Genomic DNA, 14,471 nt, shown 5'->3' with positions numbered 1-14,471 from the left:
GTATTTATATCTATAATCCTAAATCTACAGATTTTGATTCTAGGGTTACACACCCAATTCCCCAATTTCTTGCCTCTCTTCCCAGCCCCAACACTCCAACATCCAAAAACTTCGCTTAAATCTAAAACTTCACATTCCCAGACAAGCAGCCACCATCTTACTTGGACTGTTTGCTGATGACATGACACTAGCCAATGAAAAAGCTAACAAATCAAATTTTGCATGCTGGCTGTCAGCCATATTGCATTCGAGTTCCTGTCATTGCTGCTTCAGATGAACCATCACACCCAGGCTTCCCTCATCCCCACATATATACTTGCAAATATAACTGTTTAAATATTCATTTAAATCATGAACAAACAAAATGAAATGAGGTAACAAGTACATAATTATGCTCAAGTCAGAAATTTATTTGACAAAATTTTAGCACTTTTGACAAAATTATCAACTTCTACAGAAGTTTGAAACAACTACCCCCCCAAAGAGTAATAACCTCCCGCCCTAAAATTGCTTTTGCATCAGTTCAGCTGACATTTTCCCCAAACTTGATGAATAAAAATAACAAAGATCCATACAAAATAGTGTCCCTTGTAATGATTAAGTGCCTGACCCAACTCCCAATGAAGTCACTAGGAGTCTATGACTTTATTGGGAGTTGCATAAGGCCTTAAGTCATCACAACCAAGTAAAGCAATTTCTCACACTGAGAGATGTGTTTAACTTACCTTTCCCAGTCTGGAAGGTCTTGAAGACTTTGTCTTGTAAACGTCACTAATCCGGTCGGTTCTATTTAAAAAAACAACAACAAAAATCAGTAAAACATACATTATTAGCTGTATGTTTCAAGTTTTAAAAGCTTACCACTTAAAATCATTCAGAGACTAAGGCTACAACACATGTAGTTCTTACTCAGGAATATTAAAAACCAATTTAAAATAAAAATGCTGGTTAAAATAAATGTTTGTTTCTCCTAAAAGGAAAACTGAAGTTTGATTTCCTCACTGACAGTGCCAGTGTTCAAACTGAAGGAAATATATGTGATGATCAAACTTACACCTCCTTGCCCCCACTTCTTTTTACATCTATTTACTTCTGCTGGCTGATAAAAAGAGAAAGTGGGGGTATGACATGTGTCATAAGTTGGGGGTATGATTAATGACCATTCCCAATTTGAGCACATGAAAGTGTTTCTTTTCAATATCAGACCAAGGAAGGAAAGCATGTTGTTTCTCAGATATTTCACTTAAGCTTTAATCATCATCACATTGCCTTGGTAGCTCAGGTGAGAGTAGAATGTGTTGCCATAGGCAAAAATCAGACTTCAGACCCTGAGCAGGCTTCAGTCAGCAGGTCAAGAAGCACTACATGCAAGTAGTAGGGCAGCATCCTATGTTTTCAACCAAGAACCTTGGCTAATTAACATGAAGCACCGATGGATTCCAAAGGAAGGAAGTTAATTATCTCTTGAAGCAGTTGAGAGAGGAAATGGGAAGATTCCTGGAGGACTCCAGCCCTCAATAGAAAAAAAGATGTGTCACTAATAGACGCATATTATAAGAGATGACCTCTATTTATGTGACTTCCTTTTGTTTCACTAAAAATGTGTTTTAGTTGCAGCAACAAAAAATCAGTTTTTGAATATTTGGAAGAAACTCATTTTACTCAATCTATTCTTTGATTATTATTATTATTCCCTCTTTTCTATGGAAAAGCATTCTTAGAGTGAGAGACATTAGAAACTATTAGAGACAATGGCGGTGTCATCTTAATAAAAACATATTTTAAAACTTCTATTCTCCAAGAACTCTTACTTTTTTGCAAAGCATAACATATTCCTCAGAAAGTGTTAAATATTCCTGTAATACTCTTAGAAATTTTATGAGGTTATAAAGACTTTTACAAAAAAAGGTTAGCTTAATTTTTTAGAGAGAAGGTCTTGTATTAATCAAGTGTTTCCCCACAAGGGTTTTGTGATATTATGGAAGTGACGTTTCACAAATTAAGCACACACTTTGAGTAAGTACTAAGCTTTGGTTTACATATACTCCATTGTATTCTATTACAGGGAACTCAATTACTATTTATAATAAAAGGGCTGGGGAATTAAACATTTAATTTCCACTCATTTCCAGAGCTAAATTACTTCAGTCTTAATTCATTACACAGAGAAAAAAAAGAAAGGGGGGGGGGAACAGGGTCTGTTTGAAAGTGCAATACAAGTTACTAATTACAAGTAACTACAAGGAAGAACATTTGAGAATCTCATTAAATATGATTTGGAATTATAGAGTAAAAAATTCCAATTCACCAGTTACATAGAACATAATCCCAACTGATTTTAAGTATATAAAGAGGTGGAGCAGCTGTATAACTTAGAAGTATGAGGTTGCTGTAATTCAGTTTGCATGTAAATATCTTTTCACTCACATGTAAAAATGCAATAAGCTATACACAAAGTTACATGCATGGGTCACATTCTACTCTTTACCTTTGTGGATAACTATTTACATCAATGAGACTTTGGTGGGTATATTAAGGATAGGATGTGGTTCTACTAGTTTGCATGGTGGAAGAATAAGTCAAAAGAATGACTGAGTCAGATAAAACAGGAACCTTTTTTAGGCCCAAGTATGGGAGTAGTTTTTTAAACGCCATTTTGCACCCGAATACCTTAAAAATGTCTTTTTAAAAAACCAAACGCTTCTGACTTGGTATGAGTTAGCTATGAAGGAAAATTAGTATTTGTTACATGTTAGAACAAATGATTTTCTAAAATAAAGTTTTAAGAGTAGAAAACATCATGATGTTTATATGGAGTATGCCATCAGAAAATCTTTAACAGCAGACCGAGATATGATACTTCAGATATAATTAAGATATATATTATATGAATGATTACTAAGGCTCCATGTTTGTCATGCAGGTAGCAGAAGTCAGGGATTCCATGACTTCCTGAGACCTCCGTGACTTCTGCAGTAGCTGGTGTGACTGACCCCTGGGGCCAGTTGCTTGGGCGGCCTTGGGGACAGCTACACTGTCCGCTGCTGGAGCAGCTCTGCAGCCAGCTGCTCAGATGGCCCTGCAGGCAGCTGCACCAGACGTTGCTCTGGTGGGCCCAGGCAGTGGCTGATGTGGCTGGCCCCGGGAACCACCTGAGCAGCAGTCCTGAGGGCGGTGGGAGCAGCCACAGCTAAGGGGCTCCTGGCAGTGATCCTGGGGCAGCTGGAGCTACCACTAGCTGCCTGGGACTTCCCTCCCTCCCCCAGCAGTGGCCAGAGCTGCCACTGGCTGCCCAGGGCTTTCCTCTCCCTCTAAGATTCAATCAGAGGTATTTACAGTATAAGTCACGGACAGGTCACAGGCCGTGATTTTGTTTTTTTGCCCTTCACCTGTCCATGACTTTTACTAAAAATGCCCGTGATTAAATCTTGGCCCTTAATGATTATGCATACAACTAGAGCATCATAGGTATATGTTTATTACAATGAGTGCTCAGCCACATATATGTATTTTACAAGTTTATGTGAATATGCAACCCCATGATAATGTAAGAAGCTTCAATTAAGAACACTTGGTATATTAACTTGAATCTAAGATAGCTTATATAATCTTACTGGAGTGTCCACCTACACAAATGCACTCTGAGCATCATCCTGACACGTGGCTGAATGCCTTAAAAACCAATTAAGTTCCACGGGAGTTGGGGGAGCCCAACATCTTGCTGGGTTGCTCATTTAGTGGGTTTATTTTAAACGTGGGTCAGCTCTCTTATGAGCTTTTGGGGATGGAAGTGTTTGGGGAAAAAATGAAAAAAGCTGCGTTATTGCAATATCAGAGCTGAGATTTTGGACGCACTTAAGCCAGTAAATTCAAAGTTATAGTTCCCTGGAAACCATTATTTTGATAGTCAGTGTGTATTTATATGCTTCTAACTGCTGCTATCTGCGTGAGTGCTCTCCCTCTCTCTCTTTTTATGGACAAGAAAGAGAATGGCAGTTAGCAGCATATAGAATAGTTAAGATAATACATATATTTTAATTACTGAATATTCTGCTAACTGCCGTGCTCTCGCATATTAGAGAAACAAAGTGGCTTAGGTAAAAATCTTTTATTGGACCAACTTCTGTTGGTGAGAGAGACAAGCTTTTGAGCCACACAGAGCTGTTCTTCAGGTGTGGGAAAGGTACTCCTAGCTGAAGAAGAGCTCTGTGTAGCTCAAAAGCTTGTCTTTCTTACCAACAGAATTTTGTCCAATAAAAATTATTACCTCATCTACTTTGTCTTTCTAATATCCTGGAATCGACACGGCTACAACTACACTGCATCCTCTCACATACACATACACACAGTGTTAAAGTGTGTGTGTGTGAGAGAGAAAGTGCACGCGCATGTGCATGGAAGTTAGCATCTTACATAATAATTCAACACTTAATATATTCTATACCTCAGGGCAAAGCTACGGTTCCTGTGGGAACCAGTATTTTCAATTTCTTGACTTTTGTTCAAAACCTTCACCATAACATTGTATTGCTATATATTTTTCCATTTATTATACATTCTTTATGTTTTTGCTTTGCAGCTCAGACTAAGCAGCATTTTTCACAGCATTCAAAAGAAATGAACTAATAAGAGGATATACTTTTTTCTGTGACTCTTCTAAAGTAGCAGAAAAGGGTTTTAAGCTTTTCAGGCTTCCTTGGCGACCGCCCTTCAAACAATCTGAATAAAAAGAAAGATATAAAAGTGATTGAATTAGTTTCAATGGCACACAGAGTAATAATTAAGCTGTTTAATAACAGTGATCTGATTGGATTTTGAAAATAATAGAGGCTTCTCTAGATGTTTAATAAGATAAAAGTGTCACGCTCATTTAAGTTGAAAAGTAACATGGAAAACAAATGTGATTTCTCTGATCAAAAAGGACTGTAAATCAGAGGTTAGTTACATAATTTTCTCTCTTTATCTATTAGTAGTACTTACATACTCTAATTAAAATCCACTTTGCCTGCATAAAGCCCAAATACGTTAGCTTTAAGCAGATGAAGTAGAGAGACTGAGGGAAAAAAACCATCCAACAACTGTCAGGTTCCAAGGCCCTTCCACAGCCATTATTCTCATCTACAAGCTCAAAACCACAGACCTTCCACAGCATTTGTATGGGCTGTGGATATACAGCCTTCCCCTGGCCTGCCCTCAGTGTTGCATTTAACATGCTGGTCTATGCACGCTGAGTGCAGAGACCTTTTCAGTAGCACCTTGGGGGCACGAGGCACACTTGCATGGTTGCTCAGCCAGTGGACAGCCTTGGGGAACCTCTACAGGGTTTAAGTGGTGCAGATAGCCTTGCACTGGCCCTCCAGAGTGGGGTTAATTTAATCCCACTAGTATTAAGTGGCTCAAACAACAAATTATTTTGATTAATTAAATGCAAGAATACTACCATCCTTATTTTAAAGGGAAAAAATCCTTAATGAGATAATGGTACACAACTAAAGCTTCAGATCTCCTTGTAATCTTCAGTTCTCCAAGACACTAAACCTTTTAATATGTTATCAGTTTCCTTAGAAATAGGTGCCCTTAGAACTAGAAGTTCAGAGAAATCTGTTAAAAAACCTATAAACATATTTTCCTGTTTTTCCCCTACTTATCCTTCATTACATTATTATTTATATTGCAAAAGCACCCAAAATATGCCAGGAGTTGTAGAGACATACAGGAAGACAGTCCCTGCCCCAAACAGTTTACAGTGAAAGGCACTGATCCTAGAGCAGTATTCCCCATAGATTTCAGAAGGACTAGTCAGGTGAGAAAAGTTACATGTTTGTTTGCAGGATTGGGTCCTAAAACGACAAAAGGCAGATGACAAGTGAGGAAAAGGCATACAAAATACTAAGTGGTCAATGTGACAAAGGGAATATGTTTCACTACTTTTCTTTTTCATCCTATTTGGTTTGTAACATACAGATCATCTACAACTACTCCTCAACCTAGCCATGGTTAGTTCCTTCAAAACGCAATACAATATACATAAACTACCCCAATTGCTCTAGCATTGGTAAGTTTATAACAGCTTGTAAGAGGACAGTTGTGGATAACAAATCACTAATATGATAATAAATAAAAAGTAAGTTATCCTCAACTGCCAAACTAGCTACTCATCTATGCATGACTCACTCATTCCCTAACCTGGGTTAATTAGAACCACATATCCCACTGCCTCCCACTCCTCAAATGCCCCCTTGTGCGACCATGGACCACAAAATGAAAGAAAGGACTAAAATAAACTTCTCCTTATTTGCTTCTGGCAACCAGAATCTGCCATCTCTGTGGTTCCTTACTGCTAACTAAAAACTGGCACCAAGGCCAACGTCTGTTCCACAGAAAAGCTGGTAAAGCATGTGTTGGCCAACAACCTCATCCCTACAAGACTAAATACACCATTTCATAAAGAGACAGATCTGAGCTCATGTACATCTACAAATTAAAAAAATGGCAAACCCAACACAAACTCAATATTTTAAATTAGAGATGAATGAACTCACCGAAATATTTTGAGAGACCATAAATGTGGGGATTTTTTTTTTTGAGAACTTAAAAACCAGAAGTTTCCAATATATCATTCTGCATCTGGAGCCTCATGGGTGGACCCAGGGCTTGTGCAGAATCCCACTGGAGTCAATCTGATTCCACACAAACACAGTGGTCTACCCATACAGATCCAACAGCAGGACTGGGACCAATATTAGCACACACTTTCCCTTGAACTTAAAACACAGAATTTAAAAGCCGCACAAATGATGGAGTCCACCTTCTTTTCTCTAAGCTCAGGATTGACAAATATTGATGGGAAAGTGTGAGAGAAGTTTACACTGATATTGTTATTACTTTGTTCATTAATTTCAAAATTCTTTCATGAACTTAGTGCTCATGAAAGGTACCAGACTGACAATCGTGGAAACTAGAATCTATCTACAGAAGAGCTAGCATGGGTAGCAGGAATGCAAGCTTCTCTATGTTATACCACTAATACTTTTGAACTTTGAATTGTAGAGATCACGTCTGGGGTGAAAAATTCATTTGCTTGCTATATCTATTCCATGCTTGGTCTCTCTGATGAGATTGCCAACAAGAACACCAATTAGTCCTGTTTATAGGGATTTTGTAATGTTAAAAAAAAGAAACCTGTCCTCTGGGAATTGCAGCTGAAACTACTAACTCATTACATACCAGCTGCCTGGACTAGCAGATACTAAAGAGGTCTTGTTTTTGTTTTCTGACTGATCTGGACTGGACTGGCACTAGGAACCAAGAAGTGAAAAGCTGCAAATCCAAATCCAAACACCCTAAGCCATCCAACTCCTCCAGACAAAACTGAATTTTATCTGCTTACACTTGTAATAATCATGTTAGGAACGAAAATAATGTAACATTGTTCTTCAGAAATTTCATTGCATGGGGAAGACAACACCAGCTACCCTTTCTTCTGGATTAAAAAACAAAACAAAAACAAGAAAAGCTCCACTTTAAATTACCTAAAGGGCTACTACTGACATATAGAAATCCATTTATGAAAATGTAAGTTATAAAAAGAAACTTCCTTACTTTTAGCCATTAAGTGAATGCATTCTTTCAGTGTTAATCAAAATACCATTTTTACTGTATCATCTAGCTTCCAATAACCTGCACTTGTATTCCAATAACCTGCACTTAATTTGGTTTCCTATAAAATGACATGGCATTGTTATTGGTAACACATAATGCAATTTGTCTGGAGGGAAGAACATAGGGGGCTTTGGAAGCAATATGCCTTGAGTAAGAAGTTCACTGAAAGATGTCGGATACAGTAGAAGCCCTTGGGGCTTAAGATCTCATTTCTGAAAACCATTCTTAAAGTATAGCAAAATTGGCTGGGAATGGGAATGCAAAGTGACAGAATGTTATTCATCTACTTCCATGTAGCGCAAAGACAACCCTGCTTCAAAAGCAGAAAGCTTTAGGTGAATTCAGCCTTCTAGTATTGAAATGGGTTCGATTTTTTCATATTTAGAAAAGACGACTTACATAAGAACTATGTGAAGAGGGCGTATTCAAGGTGAACAGATGAATTTTACTGGGAAATTGTTATTCAATAAAAAAATTAATTGGGATGGGGGAAGAGAAGGGAAGGTTAGTCTCTAGTCCTGGTTTCACTAATCTTGGGGGCAGGGGGGAATCTGTAAACAAGGACTTCAGGAAAACAAATTTTACGTGTACCCTCTGCCCCCCATTTTAAGATGGGGTTACCGCAGGCACTAATAAAGTACAGAGCTTGCAGAGCTAAGGAGGCAAGTTGAAGCAGCAAATCAAAGCAGCAAAATAAAAATAAATTATGTATGTGTTAAAGGTTTTTCCTCTAAAAACTTGTGACTTTATTTTAATGTTTGTGCCCTTTATCTGAGACAGTTTATACACAGGACTAATAATGCACACACTAGCCTTTTTCTGCTTCAATTTAAATTGAAATAACGTTTAGGTTGCAAATAAATTTGTTAATCTCAACCAAAATGTTCAATGGATGGCTGTCCACCTCACAAAGCCAACAATGATTCCCTCATAACAGACAGCTCCTGTATAGAAAAAGCCAAGAACTGGAATAGCAGTCCTTAGTGTTGGTCTAACTTTCCCACTGAAGTAAATGGGATTTTTATCATTGATTTCAATGGAGTAAAGATTGGGCCAACGCAGAGCATCTTTTCAGAAGTATTTGGGTGGATTTCCTAAACATGAGAGACTAGCTAATCATCAGATAGACCCTTTTGGCCTTAGAATCTATTAACTGATTTCCAATTTTCCTTCTCCCAGTTCCAGTATTTTTTGCATTCTTAAAACAATGGAGAGTTATATTTGCAATCAAGAAGGTCATTTATATAAAATATTTTTTCTTTGACCGTTTCCAATCTAATTGTTTATATTTAAGATAAAGCCTTCATTATTAGAGCTTTTTTCCATGGCGATAAGTGGAAAAAAGGATTTCACGGCAAAGGCCAGTTAGATGAGAATGTAAATCAGTGCATCTCCCCTAAGACAATGGTCCCATACTTACTTCTGAAGAAAGATGTAACCCTGACACTAGCTCCAAATCCATGCCCACTCCAATCAGAATAATTCTGAATTCATCACAATTAATGCTGGTTCAAATCAAAGAGGTTCACAAAATGAAGTTTTGGAGCGGCAATTTAAGTGGGGGAAAAAAAAACCAATGAGTGAAAATACTGTATGAATATGCTATGATTCATTTCATAATCTGCACGTAGGCTTATTAATAATTAGTGAGTTTGTCAGTACAGATCTAAAATATGGTATAGCAGCCATACTTCTTTAAATCACTTAGCAATACAAAACATAGAATGAGAGAAACATTTTGGTTCTTTGCAATGTTGAGACAGTTAGGACAGGAAACTTCTATTAATCTGAGGCTCATAAACATCTCTAGAAACTCAGGGCCTGATTCAAAGGCCATGGAAGTGAGTGAAAAGGTTCCTATTGATTATAGTGGTCCTCGGATAAGTCCCTAAACCAGGGGTTGGCAACCTTTCAGAAGTGGTGTGCCGAGTCCATTTATTCACTCTAATTAAAGGTGTCACATGCCAGCAATACATTTTAATGTTTTTAGAAGGTCTCTTTCTATAAGTCTATAATATATAACTAAACTATTGTTGTATGTAAAGTAAATAAGGTTTTTAAAATGTTTAAGAAGCTTCATTTAAAATTAAATTAAAATGCAGAGCCCCCCGGACCAGTGGCCAGAACCCGGGCAGTGTGAGTGCCACAGAAAATCAGCTCGTATGCTGCCTTTGGCACACATGCCATAGGATGCCAACCTCTGCCCTAAACCCTTACATTTATCAGTTTATGAAAATGCATCCAAATGTAATCTCAGTATGCAGTTTAGTTCATTTTTTTTTCCAGTGTCCAAAGAGATTAAATGATCAATTTAGAAGACTTCCAAACTGCATTAAAGTTGACCTGCATGCAGATGGGAGGAAGGGGGGAGGGAAGGACGCGTATGCCTTTATTTTTTTTTTGGCGACATTGTGATAAATGAAGATCTGAAAGATTGTTGGGGTTTTAAAGTGTTTCACATTTGAAAAGAAATTACATTGCCGGAGAGCTCCTTGAATGACTACAGAACTAGCTGGATTATAATATCAAAAGCAAGCATGAAATCTTCATGAAAAAAACCCCAAACAAATGTACGAACAACCTTTTAGGCCTTCCCTATAAGCACACACCATTGCCCTAACCAAGCTTCCACTGAAGTTGGTGGGAGTTTTACAATGAACTTCAATTGGAGCAGAATTAGGACAATGATGAATGCTTGTGAAAATCCTGCCCAAAAATTTATTGGAGAGCTAAATCTCAAATTACATCTATATTAATATGTACACCCAAATCTTAACATACACTAAACAGTCTCAGATTATTAGTTTCCAAAAACTTAATTTAAATCCACCTACTTTTTCTTCCCACACCAGACTAGTCTGCAAAGTGCTCAAAAGGGCTGTAAGGTCAGCCACCTTCCACACATGACAAGCCAAAGGCCCTATTTTCAGAGGTGCAGAGATCCACATTTTCCCACTGGCTTCAATCTGAGTTTTAGGTGCTTAGAACCTCTGAAAAAAAATAATCAGACCCTAGACTTCTGTTCTCTGTCTGAGAAAGTGAACCTATTCCAGAGCCAAGTTTTCAATTGCAAGAGCAGAGCCTTTTTTTTCCCCCTGAAGGCAGGGAATAGGAGATGGACTAAAAACACACACATATTTTATCTAAATAAATGCAACATTCCTACTAAGTCCAAACACATGAACAAATCATGTCTCAAGTGCGTATGCATCATACAATTAAGTATCTTTCAAATCTCCAACATGGAGACAAAGCATTAATAGAAGTTACTAGGACACTGGGGAAACATTAATATACATTTGTGCAACAACCTCGAGAATCAACTGTCTCTACATGGAACCAGAAATATCAAATATTAATTTAATGGTGAGGTCTCATTAACACCTGTACTTGCTAACATGAAGCTTTAAGTGAATTGGTCAATATGCAACATTATGAAAACATTTATTCCAAGTACAAAGTTTTGTAGTTTTAAAAAGAATAGGTTTAGTTACAGCATGATGCATATTAACTGGAATTTTTCTTGAGCTCTTTATGACGACAAGATCACAAAAAAGCAATTCCCTGAGTGGAATGTAGATTATCAATTTATCAATATAAGAATCCAAGGGAAGAAACCATTAATACAAATTTTAAGATTTCATCCAACTAAACTGCACTGTAAATCAAACTCAAAGCACTGCAAGCCCCATTTTAAATTGAAGTAATTGATAAATTACTTGCAACTGCATATTTTCATCCAGTAAGCCACTTTTGCTTTGTGCAAGAGTTCTGTCAAACTGCCACACAGATACTTCAATTTAGTAAGGAGACAGATGCAAAAAGTCTGCTGAGCTGACCACTGAGGCAATCTACAATTTATCTTTGACCTTCTAGCTTCTAAGCAAAAGCAGCAATGCTAATCAAATTGAAGCCCTTTATATAGATATTAAGGTATTCTGGGGAACCAAAGAACAGGCAGGAGTGAAGGTCAATAATAAAAGTAAGCAGACTTGTGGGAGAAATATAACAAGATATTCAGTTAACATTAGCAGCCAAACAAAATATTCTTTCTGATTTAATCTTCAACTGTTTTCAGTGTTTATGTTCTGAATATAAATCCTATACTTGATAAGAAAAAACATAAAAAATTACAGTGGTTATGTTCCAACTAGGGCAATCAAGCAATTAAAAAAATTAATCACAATTAATCACACAAATAAAAAAATTAATCATGATTAATCACACTGTTAAACAATAATAGAATACCATTTATTTAAATATTTCTGGATGTTTTCTACATTTTCAAATATACTGATTTCAATTACAACACAGAACACAAAGTGTACAGTGCTCACTTTACATTTATTTTTTATTACAAGTATTTGCACTGGAAAAAAAAAAAAGGTTGATTTTCTTTTTTGGTGGTTCAGTTCTGTAGTTTCCGCATCGTAGTGTTGCTCTTTTAAAACTTCTGAAAGCATGCTCCACACCTTGTCCCTCTCAGCTTTTGGAAGGCACTTCAGATTCTTAAATCTTGGGTCATGTGCTATAGCTATCTTTAGAAATCTCACACTGGTAGCTTCTTTTCGTTTTCTCAAATCTGCAGTGAAAGTGTTCTTAAAATGGACAACATGTGGTGGGTCATCATCCAAGACTGCAATAACATGAAATATACAGCAGAATGCAGGTAAAACAGAGCAGGGGACATACAATTCTCCCCCAAAGAGTTCAGTCACAAATTTAATTAACACTTTTTTTTTTTAAACTATCATCATCAACATGGAAACATGTCCACTGGAATGGTGGCCTAAGCATGAAAGGGCATACAAATGTTTAGCATATCTGGCACATAAATACCTTGCAATGCCGGCTACAAAAGTGCCAGGCAAATGCCTGTTCTCACTTTCTGGTGACATTGTAAATAAGAGGGCAGCATTATCATCCATAAATGTAAATTTGTTTGTCAAAGCAATTGACTGAACAAGAAGTAGGACTGAGTGGACTTGCAGGCTCTGAAGTTTTACATTATTTTGTTTCCAAGTGCAGTTATGTTACAAAAAAAAATTACATTTGTAAGTTGCACTTTCACGACAAAGACAGTACTTGTCTGAGGTGAATCGAAAAATACTATTTCTTTTGTTTATCATTTTTAAAGTGCAAATATTTATAATAAAAAATAATATACACTTTGATTTCAATTACAACATATAACAGAATATATATGAAAATGTAGAAAAACATCCAAAATATTTAATACATTTCAATTGGTATTCTTTTAACAGTGAGATTAAAATTGCAATTAATCAGGATTAATTTTTTGTTAATCGCGTGAGTTAACTGTGATTAATCGACAGCTCTAGTTCCAATATATTAGTGCGCCACAAAAATATATAATATGACAGAGTATGTGGCGGGATAGTGACAGTGGTGAGGAGTATTTAAAATAAACAATTTCAATATTATATGGTTAGAAACAAAGAATATTTTAAAAAACTGTCTTTAATTTTACACTTTGCTTAAAATTTTGATTTGACTGAAACTTTAAAAATGACATCACGAGATTGAATTTACAACTTTACAATTTGTTTACAAGTAAACTTCTCCCACACCCCAACTGTTAGGTCTGCAAACTGCAGCCCCAGTTCAAGGAAGTACTTAAGAACGTGCTTAATGGCTTTTCTGAAGGCCTCACCCAGTTAGTTTGGGCTGCGTTCTTTCTGGTTCCTTCACCATCACCAGCAAGAGAGATTCTGTAACTGGAAACTAACTTGGCAACATGCTAGTTAAGAAAGAAAATCAGCTCTCCATCTCACTGCTGTATTACAGGAGTAAATATATGTATGAAGTATAGGCAGCTATGACTCAGACATAAGTGAATACAGTAACTCCTAGCTTAATGTTGTAGTTATGTTCCTGAAAAATGCTACTTTAAGTGAAACGATGTTAAGCGAATCCAATTTCCCCATAAGAATTAATGTAAATAGCGGTGGTTAGGTTCCAGGGAATTTTTTTTCACCAGTCAAAAGACATGTGTATATGTTGGTGATTTAAAGGGCCCGGTGCTCCACTGCAGTAGCGGTGGCCGGGAGCCCTGGGTCCTTTAAATCACCACCAGAGCCCCAGGCCGCCATTGCTACCCTGGGGGCTCTGGTAGCGGGGCTCAGGCAGCAATTTAAAGGGCCTGGGGCTCTGGCTGCTGCAGGGAGCCCATGGCCCTTTAAATTGCTGCCCAAGCTCCAGGGCTCCCAGCCACCTCTGCAGTTGGTAGCTCCAGGCGTGATTTAAAGGCCCCACCTCTTGCAGTTGAGGCCACACCCCTTCCAGTTTAGGCCCCGCCCCCTGCCCAGGACTCCAGTGTACCAGTAAGTCCTTTAAGTTACTTTCACCCCCGACCACATCCCTTGGTAAATTGTTCCAGAGGTTAATTACCTTCATAATTAAAGATTTGCATTTTATGGCAAGAATGGCTCAAACATAAAATCTCAATATAAAATTTCCAATTCACAGATACATGGCATTGATTGTAATTCCATGAGATTTACATGTATCCAAACACACCAGTTATGGTTCCATGTTATCAGACAGTGCAATTTAAATTCTGCAGTCAACCTTATTCATCATGAAAAAAAATTGATCTCTGCTGATGCAGTTGAACATGAAATCAGATTACTCATGCTGTTTCCTGGATTTTAACATGCTCTCACAGTGGATGATGACATTTATTCCTGTCCAGCGGGGCAGCACACAGGGTATGTACCACTAAAGTCCTACTTAAGCCCTTAAAATAGTTTAAAATGAGATTTAAAATATAGAACTTAAATGGAGCT

At 37.3% G+C, this 14,471-nt stretch overlaps 1 protein-coding gene across 5 annotated transcripts in view; it reads right to left on the bottom strand.

The window, feature by feature from the left end:
• PARG (poly(ADP-ribose) glycohydrolase) overlaps positions 1–14,471 on the bottom strand; it is a 122,227-nt gene that overhangs the window by 34,503 nt on the left and 73,253 nt on the right. For all 5 annotated transcript variants that reach the window (XM_039481688.1, XM_039481687.1, XM_039481686.1 and 2 more), the window contains exons 10-11: positions 4,640–4,719; positions 726–786 (exon numbers count right to left, since the gene is read on the bottom strand). In XM_039481688.1, coding sequence (XP_039337622.1) covers positions 726–786; positions 4,640–4,719 — 141 coding nt within the window. The remainder of the gene's footprint in view (positions 1–725; positions 787–4,639; positions 4,720–14,471) is intronic.

The sequence above is a fragment of the Mauremys reevesii genome, linkage group 7 (genome assembly GCF_016161935.1).
Source record: "Mauremys reevesii isolate NIE-2019 linkage group 7, ASM1616193v1, whole genome shotgun sequence".
Lineage (NCBI taxonomy): Eukaryota > Metazoa > Chordata > Testudines > Geoemydidae > Mauremys > Mauremys reevesii.
This window is presented reverse-complemented; position numbering and strand designations above follow the sequence as displayed.